Source organism: Neovison vison, chromosome 13 (genome assembly GCF_020171115.1).
Source record: "Neovison vison isolate M4711 chromosome 13, ASM_NN_V1, whole genome shotgun sequence".
NCBI classification, from domain to species: Eukaryota; Metazoa; Chordata; class Mammalia; order Carnivora; family Mustelidae; genus Neogale; species Neogale vison.
Genome location: NC_058103.1, coordinates 97,238,685 through 97,257,817, shown reverse-complemented (window position 1 = coordinate 97,257,817; position 19,133 = coordinate 97,238,685). Strand labels below are relative to the sequence as shown.

General features: G+C 39.3%; 1 protein-coding gene across 1 annotated transcript in view; it reads left to right on the top strand.

Moving 5' to 3' along the window:
- The window catches only part of SUPT16H (SPT16 homolog, facilitates chromatin remodeling subunit), a 39,344-nt gene that overhangs the window by 14,970 nt on the left and 5,241 nt on the right, over nt 1–19,133 (top strand). Inside the window, exons 3-22 of the mRNA XM_044232072.1 lie at nt 1,590–1,760; nt 3,037–3,189; nt 3,772–3,918; nt 4,795–4,946; nt 5,752–5,924; nt 7,320–7,410; nt 8,411–8,484; nt 8,621–8,733; nt 10,069–10,134; nt 10,252–10,347; nt 10,440–10,555; nt 10,647–10,800; nt 11,228–11,355; nt 11,862–11,997; nt 12,099–12,225; nt 12,477–12,595; nt 13,209–13,334; nt 13,693–13,805; nt 14,126–14,201; nt 14,845–15,014. Coding sequence (XP_044088007.1) covers nt 1,590–1,760; nt 3,037–3,189; nt 3,772–3,918; nt 4,795–4,946; nt 5,752–5,924; nt 7,320–7,410; nt 8,411–8,484; nt 8,621–8,733; nt 10,069–10,134; nt 10,252–10,347; nt 10,440–10,555; nt 10,647–10,800; nt 11,228–11,355; nt 11,862–11,997; nt 12,099–12,225; nt 12,477–12,595; nt 13,209–13,334; nt 13,693–13,805; nt 14,126–14,201; nt 14,845–15,014 — 2,501 coding nt within the window. The remainder of the gene's footprint in view (nt 1–1,589; nt 1,761–3,036; nt 3,190–3,771; nt 3,919–4,794; nt 4,947–5,751; nt 5,925–7,319; nt 7,411–8,410; nt 8,485–8,620; nt 8,734–10,068; nt 10,135–10,251; nt 10,348–10,439; nt 10,556–10,646; nt 10,801–11,227; nt 11,356–11,861; nt 11,998–12,098; nt 12,226–12,476; nt 12,596–13,208; nt 13,335–13,692; nt 13,806–14,125; nt 14,202–14,844; nt 15,015–19,133) is intronic.

Here is a 19,133-nt window from a genome sequence, read left to right as displayed (position 1 = left end):
GTCTTAGCCCTGAGAGTCCCTGAATCATTGACAGCACTGTTCAGTGCGGTGGTCACTAGCCACATTAAAAGTTTAATTCCTCAATCCCAAGTCACAAGTACTCAGTACTGAGTGGACCAAAAAAAACAAAAAACATTCTTTTTTTTTTTTTTTTTTTTAAAGATTTTATTTATTTATTTGACAGAGAGAGATCACAAGTAGGCAGAGAGGCAGGTAGAGGGAGAAAGAGGAGGAAGCAGGCTCCCTGCTGAGCAGAGAGCCTGACGCGGGACTCGATCCCAGGACCCTGAGATCATGACCTGAGCCGAAGGCAGCAGCTTAACCCACTGAGCCACCCAGGCGCCCAAAAAACACATTCTTTTTTTCTTTTTTTAAAGATTTTATTTATTTATTTGACAGAGAGAGATCACAAGTAGACGGAGCGGCAGGCAGAGAGAGAGAGATAGAGGGAAGCAGGCTCCCCGCTGAGCAGAGAGCCTGATGCGGGACTCGATCCCAGGACCCTGAGATCATGACCTGAGCCGAAGGCAGTGGCTTAGCCCACTGAGCCACCCAGGCGCCCCAAAAAACACATTCTTAAATAAAAAGAAACAACTATACTTTTAAAAAGGAACATAAAAGCATACTGGAGAGTGCATGGAACATAAAGAAAGAAGTCTTTAAATTGGGATTTAACAAAAAAAAATCTGACTGAATTAAGCAAAAACAGTTCTTTCTCTTTTATTTTTTTAAAGATTTTATTTCACAGAGAGAGAAGGAGGGAGCATGAGTGGGGAGAGAGGCAGAGAGAGAGTGGAAGAGGCATATTCCACACTGAGAGTGGAGCTGGACACATGGCTAGATCTGAGGACCCTGAGATCGTGATTTTAGCTGAAGTCAGACACCTAACTGACTGAGCCTCCCAGGCAGCCCAGTTCTTTCTCTTTTCATTAGTCTTCAGGGACTCAAGGTTTTTCCGGTCTTTACTCTGCAATACACAGAGTCCATACCATGGTTTAAAATTTGCTAAGAGAAAGAATGCAGAAAGGGAAAAAAATGGAGACCTCGTTCCCTTTATAAAGAGACTTGCTTGAAGTCCCATAGAATACTCCTACTTAAAACGTATTGGCCAGAACTTAATGGCCATACTTAGCTGCAAGAAAGGATGGGAAATAGTCTTCTTGCAGTCTTGTGCCCAGCTGACAATCCTGTCTTTCTGAGGAGAAGAAATGAATAATTGGTAGGTAACTAGCAGTCTTTGGGGGAGTTAGAATGTGCAGTTCCCTGATTTGCTACTTTGTCCCTTCTTTTATGCATTTCTGTCCTACTAAACCACAGTATAGTTCCTATAAACACAAATTATCCAAATGCACTGATGGTCTTTATTATGGACTATTTCAAACATCAAAGTCGATAAAATAATATATTGGACTCCCACGTACCCATTTTCCAATAAATTGCCAGCTCTTGGCCAGTTTCATTTGTATCCACATCTCTACGTTATTTTGAAGCTAATTCCAGATACCTTATTTTATAAATGTTTCTGAATAAGTACATTAATTTTTTTTAACCTATAAATACTGTTAATCACATGTTATCTTTTCCTGTAGACATGGCTCTTTGGTTATGAACTAACTGATACCATCATGGTTTTCTGTGATGACAAAATCATCTTTATGGCCAGCAAGAAGAAAGTGGAGTTTTTAAAACAGATTGCCAACACTAAGGGCAATGAGAATGCTAATGGAGCCCCTGCCATCACACTGCTGATACGGGAAAAGGTCAGAACCAATAAAGGATGTGTCATAAATGTGAAAGAATGTTTAAAAGTGATGAACAGAAATGCCCTCTAGGAATTTAAAAGAACACAGAGGAAGATTTTAGCTGACTGTGGTTGTAATTACAAAATTCTGTCGCATCTTTGTTGTGTTTGTTAGGAGAAAAAAAGGTTCAGTAACCTTGTCAGCTCTGCAGCAAAACATGCAGGGCTGTGAGAGTCTGTTGAACACTCATGTTATCTGTCCTTTCTCGAGGACACTGTTAGCTTGTTTTCACCTTAGTACCTTCATTAGAATAAGTAACTTTTTTTTAAGTTATCACTTTTGTTTTCATCTTAGTACTTTCATTAAAATAAGTAACATCTTTTTAAGTAATCACTGCCTCCAGTGTGGGGCTCGAACTCACAGCCTCGAGATTGTCACGTGCTGTACTGACTCAGCCAGCTGGGTGCCCGTAGATTAAATAACTTTAAATAATCCTTAAGGAAACTGAGATATACCTCCTTTTCAGTTTTTATCACATGTGATTTATTTTTTTTAAGGTCTGTCTGAGAGAGCATGTAAGCATGCATACAGGCACCCATGTGTGCGTGTGCTGTGGTAGGGGAGGGGCAGAGGGAGCGTGAGAGAGAGTCTTAAGCAGACTCTGAGCTGAGTGCAGAGCCTGACGCCCAACTCAATCTCATGACCCAGAGTATTACCTGAGCCAAAACCAAGGGACAGATGCTTAACCAGTTGTGCCACCCAGGTGCCCCACATGTGATCTTTTTTGTCATACTTCCTGTCTGGCATTTTTTCTCAGAATATTGTTCATCTTGTGTTTTAGCTATTCATGAAGAAAAAGAATAGTCTTTTTTTAGATTTTATTTGAGAGAGAGAGGGGGAGAGAGAGAGAGCACATGCACGATAGCGGGGAGGAACAGGCAGAGGGAGAAGCAGACTTCCTGCAGAGCAGGGAATATAATGCAGGACTTTATCCTGGGACTTCAGGATCAGGACCTGAGACGAAGGCACTCTCCTAACCAACTGAGCCACTCGGGCGCCCAGAAAAAGAACAGTCTTATCAACTTACCTGGCACTTCAGTATGTAAAAATATCCAAAGAAATTTTGTGTTAACTTTTAGTGTGTTATAGTCTGTCCTAAGGAAGTAGATGGGGCATGAGAAGAGAATTTATTCTTTCTGTGGTTCCAGATATTTGTCTCTGCCTATTACTAGTAGAACATAGATATCTAATTCTAAAACTAATTAACTCCTTTTTTTCTTTGTGGCACTGATAGAATGAGAGCAATAAGAGCAGCTTTGACAAAATGATTGAAGCCATTAAAGAAAGCAAGAATGGCAAGAAGATTGGAGTGTTCAGCAAAGACAAATTCCCTGGAGAGTTCATGAAGAACTGGAATGACTGCCTCAACAAAGAGGGCTTTGACAAAGTAAGAATACTCCCGGAAACAAGCAAATTGGGAATTGGGAAGACCAAAAGTGTGACAGGCTTTCATAACATTAGTACAAAGTATTTGTTTTGGGAAAACTGTATTCCTTCACATTTCTATTTTTCATTCTGTTTGGCTGAGCAGTAAGCCAATTTGACTTTTCAGTCAGGAGTGAGACATTGGGAAGATAGTTCAGCTTTTTCAGAGAGAAACAGGAAAATCTCTTATCCAGAAAATATATTTTTTTCCTCCCTGTTGTCCTGCCTATTTTCCTTCTTCAGCCTTTATAAAATCCTTTAGAGAGGAGCATTTACATTTACATTTAAATGATTCATTAATGTAGTACCTATTAGAGTACACACTGTGACCTGGTAAAGAGCTATTTTAAATGTTTATTCAGTCCAGAAAAAGAGTATTTCAGTATTTTGTAAACTACTGATGAATAAGTGATTTTTGAATAAATTATGAATAAATAATATTTGCTAAATAACCAGATATCTTCACTGATGATACTCAAATTGGGAGAGATGCGTTTCTTTAGCAATTCTCTATTTACATGTTAGAAACTCTTACACTTTGCAGATAGATATCAGTGCAGTTGTGGCCTATACCATTGCTGTAAAGGAGGATGGGGAGCTCAACCTAATGAAGAAAGCAGCTAGCATCACCTCTGAGGTCTTCAACAAATTCTTCAAGGAACGAGTCATGGAAATAGTTGATGCAGATGAGGTAAATGGAGAGGGGCAAGTCTTTACGGTTTTCATGAAGGAGAAGTAAGTCCCTACTGTGCAGTGTTTTTTGGTGCATGTTCAGCTGCCTTTGAAATTAGGCCTTTGGTACATAAATTGGTGGTGTGTAATTGTGCCAGCTCTTTTCTTTCCTTTTTTTTTTTTTTTTTAAGATTTTATTTATTTATTTGACAGAAACAGTGAGAGAGGGAACACAAGCAGAGGGAGTGGGAGAGGGAGGAGCAGGCTCAATTCCAGGACCCTGGGATCATGACCTGAGCCAAAGGCAGGCACTTAACGCCTGAGCCACTCAGGTGCCCCTCTTTCTCTTCTCTCCTGTCCTTTCTCTACCTCTCCTCTCTCTCTCCTTCCTTCCTTCCTTTCAGATCTCTTTATTTGAGTGAGAGTGACCGTTCACGTGCACCTGTGCATGCAGTGGGGGGGGGCAGAGGAAGAGAGAGGGAATCCCAAGCAGTCTCTCCGCTGAGCGGGAAGCCTTTTTGCAGGGCTCAGTCTCAACTGGAGATCTGACCTGAGCTGAAACCAAGAGTTGAACACTCAACTGAGCCACCTAGGCGCCCTGCCAGCTTTCTTTCAAAGTAACGGTAAACCTACACTATAGCTTCTTGAGGTTATTCATTATTTTATTTGAGAATTCTTCGTATGGCTGTGAATTTCACATACTGTGTCAAAATCAGCTTTGCAGGCATACCACTGTGTTATCTCACACGTAAACCATTTCATAAGACTTTTTCAGCATCCTGAGTGATACCAGGATATATGTTGTCTTCAGACAATAATATCCACAAACCCAAAACTGTTAGCCATTGTTTGATGACTGTTTTAAATACTGTTTTATTTCTGGGCATTCTTACAGAAAGTTCGACACAGCAAACTGGCTGAATCTGTGGAAAAGGCCATTGAAGAGAAAAAATACCTAGCTGGGGCAGACCCTTCTACGGTGGAAATGTGTTACCCTCCTATCATTCAAAGTGGTGGCAACTATAATCTCAAGTTCAGTGTGGTGAGGTAAGTGTGAGAACTTCAAAATATTACAACCAGAGTATTTCAACTTCTAGCCCGTTTTTTTTCTTGGACTCATTCTGGAATTCAGAAAAGTGGAAAGAGACAGAATAACCATTAGTCTGCCTTCTACATTATTCTCTGCGTTTTTTTTTTCTTTTTTAAGGTTTTATTTTTAAGTAATCTCTGTACCCAGTGTGGGGTTCAAACTCAAAATCGGGAGATTTTAAGAGTCACACACTCCACAGACTGAGCCAGCCAGGCGTCCGTCCTTACTTCTATTTTATTTCACATTGGTACTCATTTCTTACTTGAGCTTTGATTTTGCTTTTCCAGATGATTAAAAATACCAAGAAAAAATGCAAAGCATGTTGAGAAAAACCATTAGGATCTTATTAGATATGCCATAATGTAATTCTTCTAATTTTTAAAAATACTGTAGGGAATGCTGTTTTTCCTGGTCAGGCCGAAGGGACTAATTCATAATGAATACTACATTTCATTGTGGCTGGTGGATAAGTGATGCCTTACCCCTGTACTGTTAAACTGTGATGGTAGATTTTGGTATATTCTTTGTCTCTTTAGGATACCATAACTCACATACTCTCTGAATTTTTATCCTGCATTTTGGTCACCAATTTTACTCCTCTATAACCTGCTTTGTTTATTTTTTAAAAAAAAAGTTTAGGTCCTTCTTGCTTCATCTTTGGGATATAGCAGGAAAAGGTAGTGATTACAGGTGTTGTATGGCAGGAATACTAAGGACTTGGTTAGTTTTCATAATGAAATGCTTTCTTCCTTTGGTCTCTAGTGACAAGAATCACATGCATTTTGGGGCCATCACTTGTGCCATGGGTATTCGCTTCAAATCTTACTGCTCCAACCTTGTTCGCACTTTGATGGTTGACCCTTCTCAGGAAGTTCAAGAAAATTACAATTTTTTGCTCCAACTTCAAGAGGAACTGCTAAAGGAATTAAGACATGGTGAGGTGCCTTAGAAAAGAAGGTTTGGAAATGATGTAACAAAAGTGTTTCTAGTGTTTATGTGCATTTCTGTCCCTGAGGCTCTTGTACTAAAAATAGAATCAGATTTTACCAACCTTGAACCATGCTACCATTCCATTCTTAAGTCTCCTTTTAGGCATGAGTAGTTACATTGGTGTTAATTGGTGTTTACAAAAAACTTCTGTGACTGGTTGGGCCTTTGTGTCCAGATCCTCTTAAAATACCTTGGCCTTATTACTTTCCTTTAGAAGGTTTTGAGAAATAATACCTCTGCAACAGAATGTATATTGCTAATTCTACATCAAATGGATACAGGGATCATAGTCTCAGAACTAATAGCAGCTCTGCTAAGCAAGCAATTGTCGACCTCAAAAGGCAGCAAAGTGCTTGACACCACACCTCTTTTGTCTTGAAATTCCGTACTTCAGTTAGCTAACTGGGACTTTATGTGTTCCACCTTTAAGCTACTTTGTAAGCCCACCTCATCTCTTCTAGACGCTCTTCCTCATGATCTCAAGTCAATCTTGAGAAATCCTTTTGGAAATCATAGTCACATGTAGCTTGGTGAAGATAAAGACCCCTTTGAGGCTACCATATCTAGACTGTTCTGGCTTGAAATGTCTGTTCATATCCTAAATAGTGAAAAATTAAGGCCAGAGTTCTTCTAATAGTAATTTACCCCTTCAGTAGTCCTGTTTTTCAAAATGTGTATTTTATATCGTGCCATTTATCTACTCTTAAATTATTTCACTGAGACTATCTAGCATCCCATAGTTCTCCTGAGTCAGTGATTCTCAAATAGTATAATAATGACTAGGTGAATTGTTTTTAAAAATGCAAATTTCTAATCCCTACCATTCCTGCAGCTGTCTTTTTTTTTTTTTTTAAGGTTTTTATTTAGGGGCACCTGAGTGGTATAGTCAGTTAAGCGTGCAACTCTTGGTTTCAGCTCAGGTCTTGATCTTGGGTCATAAGCCCAGGTTGGGCTCCATGTTCAGTGCAGAGTCTGCCTGAGATTCTCTCTCCCTTCTGCTCATGCACATACATGCACACACTCTCTCAAATCTTTAAAAAAATTTTTTTTATTTGAGAGAGAGAGCACGCATAAGCACATGTAGGGAGGGGCAGGTGAGGAGTGAGAGAGACAAGCAGACTCCACTCTGAGCACGGAGCCCCATATAGGGCTTGATTCCCATGACCTGAGCCAAAATTAAGAGCTACTGAGCCACTCAGGCACGCCACAGCTGAAATTCTTAGTTCACACTTTGAGAAACTTGGCTTTAGGGGACAGGAGAAAAACTGTTGATAAACCAAACCAAATCAAACCTTTTTTTTTTCCTTGAAAGATACGTTTTCTCTCTGTCTTGTCATTAGGTGTAAAGATATGTGATGTGTATAATGCTGTCATGGACGTGGTTAAAAAGCAGAAACCAGAGCTGCTGAACAAAATTACCAAAAATCTCGGGTAAGATTTGTGAAAATGTACATTGTCACTCTGAGACAATTTTCATGACTGGCCATGGTCAGGCAAAATATTCTTAGATTGATTCACCATTTATGGTGAACCAACATATAAATATCCAACATTCATGGACTGTTAAATATTGAACTTAGATGCCAAACATAGTGTTATCAGAGAATGTGAGAAAGATTCCATTTCTACTCCCAGGGGTGGGGTGGAGATTTTTACAGACTGGTGTAGTAGATACCAATAGGTTGTTCTAGGCTTAAATTATTAGTGTTAGGATATATTACTGACTATTTCCTGTCTCAGAACACCTCAGCTCACGTTTGTAAATGAAATACTCTGAGATGTTCTACTATTTACATTGTTTTTCAATTTTTATTTAATTAAGTATTTCTTAGGTGTATTTGACATTGAACACTTAGAAATACTTAAGAACATCTTACAGAACCAAAGACATTTCAGGAAACAAAGGCTGTGGTCAGTTTCTTTAGATGGAAACTAGTCTGGGATACATAGTTTCTTTCCGGATTTCTCTGATGGACAAGAGGAAATATATCAACCTGTACCAAGTCCTGGCCCAGGTGACTTACTGTATCCTTGTTACCAACATTCCCATTAACAGTCGCCTTGCTCAATCTAACATTACAGCCTTGGTAATATACCCATTAATGGTCTGTCAAGTTGTTTATAGGAAGACTCTTAATTTGATTTCATGGTAGAATAATAAAATTTAAGTATGAGTGAGTAAATTAAAATAAAGAAGGTTTGATGTAATAAATGTTACATGAGGCACTTAATTAGGAAATTCTTTTCAGCATATTGTTAGCCCAAAGACTATCCTTGAATCCTGCTCCTTAAATGACTGATGAGCAGAGGCAGATCACTCAACATGTTTGCCTGCCTTATCCTGAAAATTGAAATAGAATATATTGTACTCGATCCACGTTAGAGATCTTTTAGTCTATTTGCTATAGTTTCTCTTCATTTCTCTTTTTAGGTTCGGAATGGGAATCGAATTCCGTGAAGGCTCTTTAGTAATTAATAGTAAAAATCAGTACAAACTGAAAAAAGGTGAGTTTTGCAGGCATGCAGTAGGAAAATACCTTTTTGAATAGTTTCCTATAGCTTTATTTCCCCCTCTTTTGTGTAAACTCTACCCTTTTCCATTCTCTCACAGTTAGACACTGATTGCTTTTTGCTGTTATAGGGATGGTTTTCAGCATCAATTTGGGATTCTCTGATCTGACTAACAAGGAAGGGAAGAAACCAGAAGAGAAAACCTATGCTCTCTTCATTGGTGACACAGTGCTTGTGGATGAGGTATGTATTGCTTCTTCAACTTTTGAATGTTTGTGAACTGACATTGAAGATACATTTTGTACTCTTCGGGGTTTTTTTTCTTGAAAATGTTTGTCAAATGCTAGCTGAAGGGAGAGATCTGTGACAGTGACCTAATATACCTAGGAATAGATATTGTCGTCCCAAATACAGGGAGTGATTTAAACTAAGCCATTCATGGGGCGCCTGGGTGGCTCAGTCGGTTAAGCCTCTGCCTTCGGCTTACTCACGATCTCAGGGTCCTGGGATCGAGCTCTGCATCGGGCTTTCTGCTCAGCAGGGAGTTTGCTTACCCCTCTCTCTCTCTGCCTGCCTCTCTGCCTAGTTGTGATCCCTGTCTGTCAAATAAATAAATAAACAAGGGGCGCCTGGGTGGCTTAGTGGGGTTAAATCCTCTGCCTTCGGCTCAGGTCATGGTCAGAGGGTCCTGGGATTGAGCCCCGCATCGGGCTCTCTGCTCCACAGGGAGCCTGCTTCCTCCTCTCTCTCTCTCTCTGCCTGCCTCTCTGCCTACTTGTGATCTCTGTCTGTCAAATAAATAAATTTTAAAAATAAATAAAATCTTTTAAAGAAAATAAACTAAGCCATTCATTACTTTGTGACTTGAACCCTAATCATGATAATAACAGGAACTGATTCTTCTTTTTACTTTAACAACAGCTCTATTGAGTTACAGTTTATATGCCATATAATTCACCTACTATAAGTATGTAATTTAGTGATTTTTAGTGATTTTCTGTTGTGCAACCATCATTACAATCTAATTTTAGAACATTTTTATTGCCTCTGAAAGAAACCTGGTACACTAGCCCCCCAAACCTAGGTAATGACTAAACCACTTTCTAAGGGTTTGCTTGTTCTAGGCTTTTGTGGCCTTTTGTAACTGTTTTTTGTTTTTGTTTTCACTTAGCAGAACTGATTCCTTAATAGCAAATACTATTGATATCTTATTATATAAAGACTTTTATGCAGTAGTTCATCGAATTATAATACCCTACGAAGTAGATACTCTGCCCTCAGATTAAAAAAAAAAAAAATGGGACACAGAGCAGTAGCAGTCAATAGCCAGATATCACCACTAGGAAGTGACTGAGCCAGGTTTCAAATCAAGCCTGTATTCTTAATCATTATCTCAGTGTTGTCTGCCAAATTATAGTTCCTCATGAGGTTGGGAAAATAAAATCTGTATATATTCATTGTCAAAGATTTTAGTATCCAGAAGTTTCAAAGCACTGCTTTCCTATATACTAGGCTAGAAAGTGAAAGTGCCTCATTTAAATGCTCTTATGAATGTCTGACTTCTTCCTTTTATTCCAGGATGGCCCAGCTACTGTTCTCACTTCTGTGAAGAAGAAAGTGAAGAATGTGGGGATTTTTCTAAAGGTAGGAAAAAGGAAGATAAGTGGTGTAGGAAATTTGGCACTGTAAAAAGGCGAAAATTATGTTGCCTGAGAAGATTAAAACTGGAATTTCTGAGTATGATTTTTTTTTTGCCCATAGAACGAGGATGAAGAAGAGGAAGAGGAGGAGAAAGATGAAGCCGAGGACCTGTTGGGAAGAGGTTCTCGGGCAGCATTACTTACAGAAAGGACACGAGTGAGTTTATGGTTTCAGCCTGCATTGATCTCTGTCTGTCCTGTGGTTTGTATCGAGGGCCCATTTTTGGACTGACACTTTTCTTTCTCCAGAATGAGATGACTGCAGAAGAGAAACGAAGAGCACATCAAAAGGAACTGGCTGCTCAACTGAATGAGGAAGCAAAGAGGCGACTGACAGAACAGAAAGGAGAACAACAGATTCAGAAGTAAAGAGTTTACATTGGGGAGCAAGGTTGTCTTAGGTTCATATATGGTTTTATGGAAATTTCTTACAAAAATTTTTTATCCCCACTCCAGAGCTCGCAAATCTAACGTGTCCTATAAAAACCCATCTTTGATGCCTAAGGAACCACATATTCGGGAAATGAAGATCTATATTGATAAGAAATACGAAACTGTGATAATGCCTGTGTTCGGTATCGCGACGCCTTTTCACATTGCCACAATTAAGGTATGAATGTTGAGTCAGGCTCCATCCAGACTGTTTCTGAAACTAGTGATTGTGCTCTCCACATACTCTTTTTTGGACTGCACTGTCTCTCCCCTTCCCCTGCTGTCCCTCTCCTTCCTTGCCAGTTTTCACTTTGCTAGAAAGTTCAGTGATCTAGTCTAGAAATACCATTTGCAATAAGCATTTTTTAACATGTAGTTGGACACGTGGCTCCAGGTGCTTGGAGGTTAGTGATTCTTTTGGAAGCATACATTTGGTCTTATAAAAAAAATAAGGTACAGGTCATTAGAGCTAGATCAAGATTTACAGGGTAGGTTTAGCAGTCAGCTTGTAACTTGCAACTTAACTTTATGTCCCCATAGCTACTAATCCTTAATTTGGAAAGAAATCTGTTTGTTTTGTTAATGCTTTTCCTTTCTTTGAGCAGAATATAAGCATGTCCGTGGAAGGAGATTATACTTACTTGCGAATCAACTTCTATTGCCCAGGCAGTGCTCTGGGCAGGAATGAGGGCAACATCTTTCCTAACCCAGAAGCCACTTTCGTCAAGGAAATGTGAGTCCCCAGGAAAAAACCATCCCCAAATCCCTGCTGGTTGGAGTGGCACTCTCAGAAATGTTTCGTTGTCTCTGCTGTGTCCCCCCTTGGTGGTACCTATTTAGAATCATCCTGCTAGCTTTGTAATGTTTTGAGGATGGAACCCAATTTGGAGTCCTCATGAAAATATGTTAAACTGATTATATATGTTTTGTAGTAGAATTATAAATAAGGAAATGCGTGCCTCATTGGAGTTCATTCCTTCATGGTATGGAATGGAATAATTGACTATGCCAGATTTGAAAAATAAGTGTGATTTCCCACCCAGTGGATTAGCCATCTATAATAGTTTCTGTTTCAGAGAGAAGGGGAGATGTTTTTCAGCTTTCCAGACATTGTCCTACTATTCACTGGTACTTTTTTATCCTGAAAGATACTCAGTCCGTTAAAAATAGAGTAAAGAGTGCAAGTTACCCATCCTGATAAAGAAACTTAGATATGTTCTGGCTTCCCCTTTTTAACAGTACATATCGAGCTTCAAATATGAAGGCTCCTGGAGAACAGACAGTACCAGCCTTGAACCTCCAGAATGCATTCCGAATTATAAAAGAAGTACAGAAGCGCTATAAGACCCGGGAAGCAGAAGAGAAGGAGAAGGAGGTGAGCTTGCACACAAAGCACCTTTCTGCAACAGGAAACGTGTGGGTTTGGCAGACACAGCAGATTACGTGAGGATTCACACTGATTCTCATTCTACTTAGGGCATTGTGAAACAGGACTCCCTGGTGATCAATCTCAACCGGAGTAATCCCAAACTGAAAGATCTATACATTCGCCCAAACATTGCCCAAAAGAGGATGCAGGGTTCACTGGAGGCCCATGTCAATGGTATGGATAATCTCTCGTGGGTCTGGGCTTTGTCTCTGGGGCACGTTTGTAGACGATTAGATAATACAGTATGTCAGAGAAACGCTGAGAGGAATCTATTGACATTGTTCCATGGGCACAAGGAAAGGAAAGGCCTCTGTAGTTTTTGGCATTTTCTCTGACCCTGTGCAAATCAGCCAGAAAAAATGCAGTGTCTTCTGTCCTCACCTCATGCTGCTGCTTGATGCTTAGCTTCGTTCGTTTGTCCCCAGGCTTCCGCTTCACTTCTGTTCGGGGAGACAAAGTGGACATCCTGTACAATAACATCAAGCATGCTTTGTTTCAACCGTGTGATGGAGAGATGATTATTGTCTTGCACTTTCACCTCAAGGTACACCTGTCTCCTTACTAGCTGTCGGATCTTGGGCAAGATCTTTGTGTCACCCTCTTTCCTTTAAAATAGTGATGAATAATATCACCTGTCACATAAGATTATTAAGAGGATTGAATGTTACAAGGTTTATAAAGTTCACCGTGTCTAAAATCTAGAAGGTGCTCAACATGTACGTTCCTTTGGTGTGATACCTAATGACCACCAAACAGAAGATTTTCTCCAGATTCCTGTTTCTGAAGTAGAAAAATGTTCCTTAGACGCAGTTTATTTCCAGCCTAATCTCTGAAGTCCGTTGTAATAAATAGTACTTTTTTTTTTTTAAAGATTTTATTTATTTATTCGACAGTGAGAGAGATCACAAGTAGGCAGAGAGAGAGAGAAGAGGAAGCAGGCTCCCTGCTGAGCAGAGTAAATAGTACTTTTTGAAATTCATAGACTTTCACATTCTCAGGTGTCATTATTTATGATGACACCAGGAATGTTTTAATTATATTTACATAAATGCCATGGTTTCCAGCATAGGTATTATTTCTTTTTTCATCTTGTTTGTTGTTGTCTGCTTCTTTTGAGTTTTCTGATTTCTTTCTTGTGCTTTCTGCTCTGCCTGCAGAATGCCATCATGTTTGGGAAGAAGCGGCACACAGATGTGCAATTCTATACGGAAGTGGGAGAGATTACCACGGACTTGGGCAAACATCAGCACATGCATGACCGAGATGACCTCTATGCTGAGCAGGTCTATGAGATTTCCTGTTTGTTTGTTTTTTTTTTTTGCAGGGTACTAAGGTAGCTTGTGGTTCAGATCTGAGTTCAGTAGTCATTGTATTTTATGAACCACCCCTGAACTTTTCTGTGGAACCACTCGAGTATTTGTGGGGATGGCCCAGCGCCCATGGTTTGTGGATTAGGCATCAGTTGCAGCCTTGGCTGTGTAGTTACGGTTATAATGGCCTCTAGGACAGCATCCGCGTCGGCATCGTGGGTATGAGAATTAAGGACTGTAGAAGCACTTTGGACTTTTTGAAGGGATGTACTGTTAACAAGTAAAGTGCTGCCTATGGTTAATTAGTATTTTTTTTTTTTTTCTTATACAGATGGAACGGGAAATGAGGCACAAACTGAAAACAGCCTTTAAAAATTTCATTGAGAAAGTAGAGGCTCTAACTAAGGAGGAACTGGAATTTGAAGTGCCTTTTAGGGACTTGGGGTAACATATTTCCTCATCTTTTGGCCTGAAATGTTGCTGTCTACCTATTAGAAAAATTAGTTATTCTTCCTTAATAATAACTCAGCATAACAGACCATTCCCTTTTTCCTTTGATTGAAAACCTTTGAGACATCGGTTCCCTCTTGAACATTTTTAGGGCTGGGGTGAGTGGCTCACCCCTGTAAATGACTGTAAATGACTCCAGTATGCATGCTGGAGCTGGGTTTGGAATGGGGAAAGGAAAGAAGTGTATTGTGGCAGCAAATTTCTCCTGCAATGGGCCCAATCTTATGTGAGTCTTTTTTCTTACTCTTTTTCAGATTTAATGGCGCTCCTTACAGGAGTACTTGCCTCCTTCAGCCCACTAGTAGTGCGCTGGTAAATGCTACAGAGTGGGTGAGTATTTCTTACCTCCTTTCAGTAAGAAAATTGTTAGAGAAAAGAAAGCAGAAGGATAGGTATTTTGATTTTTTTTTTTTTAAGATAGGTATTTTGAAAACTAGGTCCTTTTTATTTCTGATGATTTTCATTTTTTGAAAGTTACTTTTTTTTTTTTTTTTTTTAACTTTAGAGCAGGGAGGGACAGAGGGAGAGAGAAAATTAAGCAGGCCCCACACCCAGTGCGACATCAAGCTCGATCTCACAGCCCTGAGGTTATGACCTGAGCCAAAATCGTCAGATGGACACTTACCTAACTGACTGAGCCACCCAGGTGCCCCGATAATTTTGTTAGACATAAATTACTAAACAAAAGATTCTTCAAAAGTCTCTTTAGGTTTTTAAATAGTCTCTTCATAGTTTCCTTAAATTTTTTCTCTCTGAGGAAAGATTTTGATCTTAAAAATCCTTTTACCGGGACTTCTCAGCATGTTATATTCCTTTTAGTCTTTCACAAAAAAAAAAAAAAAAAAAAAAAGCAGGAGTGCTCAATCTCTCTCAAATAAAATCTTAAAAAAAAAAAAAAAAGATTCTGACAGAATTTGAAACGCCTGGTGCTTTAGGGGATTTATGTGGTAGTGATCCAGTTTCTCCCTAACAGCCACCTTTTGTGGTGACCTTGGATGAAGTGGAGCTGATTCACTTTGAGCGGGTTCAGTTTCACCTGAAGAACTTTGATATGGTGATAGTGTACAAGGACTACAGCAAGAAAGTCACGATGATCAACGCCATTCCTGTAGCCTCCCTAGACCCCATCAAGGAATGGTTGAAGTAAGTAAATTGGCCAGCAGTCTCCCATTTACCCTGTGAGCCCTGTATTACAGAATATGAGTGTGGTGTGTTGTATATAACATCTGCTGGTGTACTTGAGAGTAAACCTGCCTTTGGGTTGAGTTATATCCCAGGACTTAAAAAATTGAAATCTTATTGGATAGAGTTAATAACTTTTTCCTGAAATTCCAACAGTAGTTGATGTATAGTTACACATACAGAATCAAAGTCAGAGATTTTTTTTGACTCTTCGATAGCTGTATAAAAAAATCTAAACACGTGTGAAATAATTTAATTATAAAAAGGGAGGTATATCTCTTACCAGTTCTCTCATTTTTATTGAACGATGAGATAGATGAGATCTTTTTACTTTAGGCTTTGACGTCCATATTTACACACTTTAGCTAAAAAAATTGCTCATGGAAATATGAGAACTCTGTGTCCGGGAGATGTTACTCTCTAGGTGTAAAGGGTGAGGCTTGGTTAGCCTTGAGTATAGCTTGCTCTGCCTGCCACCCCCACCCCCATTACCTGTGAATGGGAAGTGCTGTAAGTGTAAACCTCCTCTTAAGAAGTGGGTTGAGAGAGTTTAGAAATTAAGTTATGAGAAAGATACAAATTTGTGTTTTCCCTGAGGATTTTCCTAAGAAACATGCAGGTAGGTAGTGGTGTAATGTCACAAATAGTAAGTGTAAATGTATATGACTTTTTAAAAAACAAGTTTTATTGAGGGAAAACTTACATGTAATAAAATTCACCAATTTAAGTATGTGATCTGATCTAGCAAATGGATACAGTCTTGAATCTACCATCATAATCAGGATATAGAAGACTTCTTCACTTCTGAAGGTTCCTTTATAGTCATTCCCCTTCCCACAATCTTACCTCTGGTTTCTATCTCTGTACACTTGGCTTCTTCTAGAATTTCACATAAATGGAAGCCTACAGTATGTAACCTTTGTATCTTGCATCCTTTACTTAACTCAATGATACTGAAATTTTGAAAGTTGTTGAGTGTATCCTTTTTATTATTGTGTATTCCACTTCACGGATACTCTATACCGGAACTACCACTTAGTAGACATTTGAGTTGTTTCCATATGGGGGCTCTTATGAACAGCCGCTGTAAACATTATATAAGGTCTTTAAAGTGTAAACGTCGGTTTTCATTTCTTGGGTAGATGACCTAAGTGTGGCACTGCTGGGTTGTATGGTTTGGTTAAGTCTGTGTTCTACTTAATAACTTTGTAAGAAACTACCAAATCACTTTCTAGAAAACCCGTAGAAGGCTGCATTATGTTAGAACTGTTGCTGTGCATCGTGATCAACACTTGCTTTTGTCTCTTTTTATAATGTTAGCTGTTCAGTGTGTAGTGCTGTCTCATTATGGTTTCAATTTGCATTTCTTTTTTTTTTTTTTTTTTTAAAGATTTTATTTATTTATTTGACAGACAGAGATCACAAGCAGGCAAAGAGGCAGGCAGAGAGAGAGGGGAGGAAGCAGGCTCCCTGAGGAGCAGAGAGCCCGATGTGGGGCTCGATCCCAGGACCCTGGGACCATGACCCGAGCCGAAGGCAGAGGCTTTAACCCACTGAGCCACCCAGGCGCCCCTCAATTTGCATTTCTATGCAATTTCTGTGCATTTCTGTGATGACCCATGATGTTGAACATGTTTTCATATGTCATTCTGTGTCTTGGAGGAAGTAACTTTGTATTTTTTGCTGATGTTAAAAAGGAGATTGCTTGTTTGAGTTGTAAGAATTCTTTACACTGGATAGGGACACCTGGGTGACTCACTCAGCTAAGCATCCGACTCTCTTGAGTTCCACTCAGGGTCATCAGATTCAGCCATGTCACGCTCTGTGGTAAGTAAGCATGTAGTCTGCTTAAGATTCTCCCTGTCCCTGTGCCTCTCCCCCAACTTGTGCATGTGCACGGGCACGTTCTCTCTCTGTCAAATAAATAAAATCTTTTTTAAATTATAAATTTTAAAAATTCTTTAGACTGGATATATATATATTTTTCTTTTTTTTTTAAAATATTTTATTTATTTATTTGACAGAGATCACAAGTACATAGAGAGGCAGGCAGAGAGAGAGGAGGAAGCAGGCTCACCGCCAAGCAGAGAGCTCGACTCCAGGCTCAATCCCTCCTGGGATCATGACCTGAGCCGAAGGCAGAGGCCTTAACCCACTGAGCCACCCAGGCGCCCCTGGATATATATTCTTAAATACAGGTTTTGTATATGGTTTCTCCTTTTTTTTTTTTTTTTTTAAGACTTACTTATTTTAGAGAAAGTGTGAGTCTGGGGAGAGGGAAAGAGCATCCTCAGGCAGACTCCCCACTGAGCTCAGAGCCTAACACGGGGCTCAGTCCCAGGACCCTGAGATCATGACTTGAACCAAAAGCAAGAGTCAGCCGCTTAACCGACTGAGCCACCCAGGCACCCTTTGAATATATTTTCTTTCAGTAGTTTCTGTGCCTCTTCATTTTCTCAAGTGTCGTTTAAAGACTAAAGAAACTAGTAAAGACTAGTGCAAAATTCTCACGAAACCTGTTAGATCTAATCTTTCTATTGTAATTTGTGCTTTTTACATCTTATCTAATAAATGGACTAACCCGAAGTCAAATGTTTTCTGTTTTCTCCTAGAGTTTTATAGATTCAGGTCTCCTGTTTAGGTCTGTGATCTATTTGGAGCTAATTTTTTTACCGTAGTATAGGATCGAGGTTCATACTTTGCCTACATACAGCCAGTTACTCTAGTAACATGTGATGAGATTATCCCCTAGTTACTGAATTATCTTGGCATCTTATTAAAAAAAAGAAATCAACCATGTAGGAAAGGGTTTATTTCTGGATAATGTTCTGTTGCATTGGCGTTTGTGTGTCCTTATACCATCGTCATAATTATTGTAGCTTTATAGTAAGTCTTGAAATCGGGTAGTATAAGTCTTCCAGATATGTTCCTTTTCAAAATTGGCTGTATTAGGGACTCCTGGGAGGCCCAGTTGGTTAAGTTTCTGCCTTTGGCTTGTATCGTGATTGCAGGGTCCTGGGGTCAAATTCCTCATCAGGCTCCGTGCTCAGCAGGGAGCCTACTTCTCCCTCTGCCTGCTGCTCTCCTCTGGTCCTGTGTCATGCCCTCCCCCCCACTCCTGACAGATCTTAAAAATATATATATTACATTGACTGTTTTATGTAAATTTTAGAACCCTCTCGTGTCTTTCAATGAACTGGTCATCTTAATCTAAGTTACCAGTTTTAGTATTTGTACAGTTTATAAAGATGTTCCCTTTCATTCCTAATATTGATCATTTTTGTTTCTTTCTTTTGTTAGTTTGCCTAGCAGTTTAATTTTATTTATTTATTTTTCCATCCTGAAAAATAACGGGACTTGATCCCAGGACTCCGGGATCATGACCTGAGCTGAAGGCAGTGGCTTAACCCTTGTTTCATAATCTACTTGGTGTTTCATTACTATGGACTTACAGCTTTAGAAGCTTTTTGGTCAGTGTTTGTATGACGTGTCTTTTTTTTGTCCTTTTTACTCTTGACTGTGTTCAAAGTGGCTTTATTGGAGACAACATATATCTGGGTCTTACTTGTTTAATCTATTCTACTCTTAATTGGGTTGGTGAAAAGAGTCCATTTACATTTATCATTAACTATCAGTATGGTTGGGTTTAAGTCTGCTTTCTTGCTCTTGGTTTTTCTCCTCTGTTCATTGCTTTTCTCCTCTTTTTATGCTCCCTTTTGGATTAATTTTATGATTATATATTAAAGTCTTTTGGGGGTTTTTTTGGTTTGGGTTTGTTTTGTTTTGTGATTTTTTTGTTGTTGTTGATTTTATTTTTTTTTTTTTAGTAATTTCTACACCCAACATGGGACTCCCAACTCACGACCCCAGGAGCAAGAGTTGCATGCTCTTCTGACTGAGCCAGGCTCTTGCCCCAAAGCAGTTATTTCCTAATTTATAAAATGAGGGGAAAAGTCTTCAATATTTACTCATGTATTTACCATTCCTGGTGCTCTTCACTCCATTGTGTGGTTCCAACCTTCTGTCTGCTTTAATTTTTCTTTGCTACGTAAACCTTCTTCTTCTTAGCATTTGAGGCAC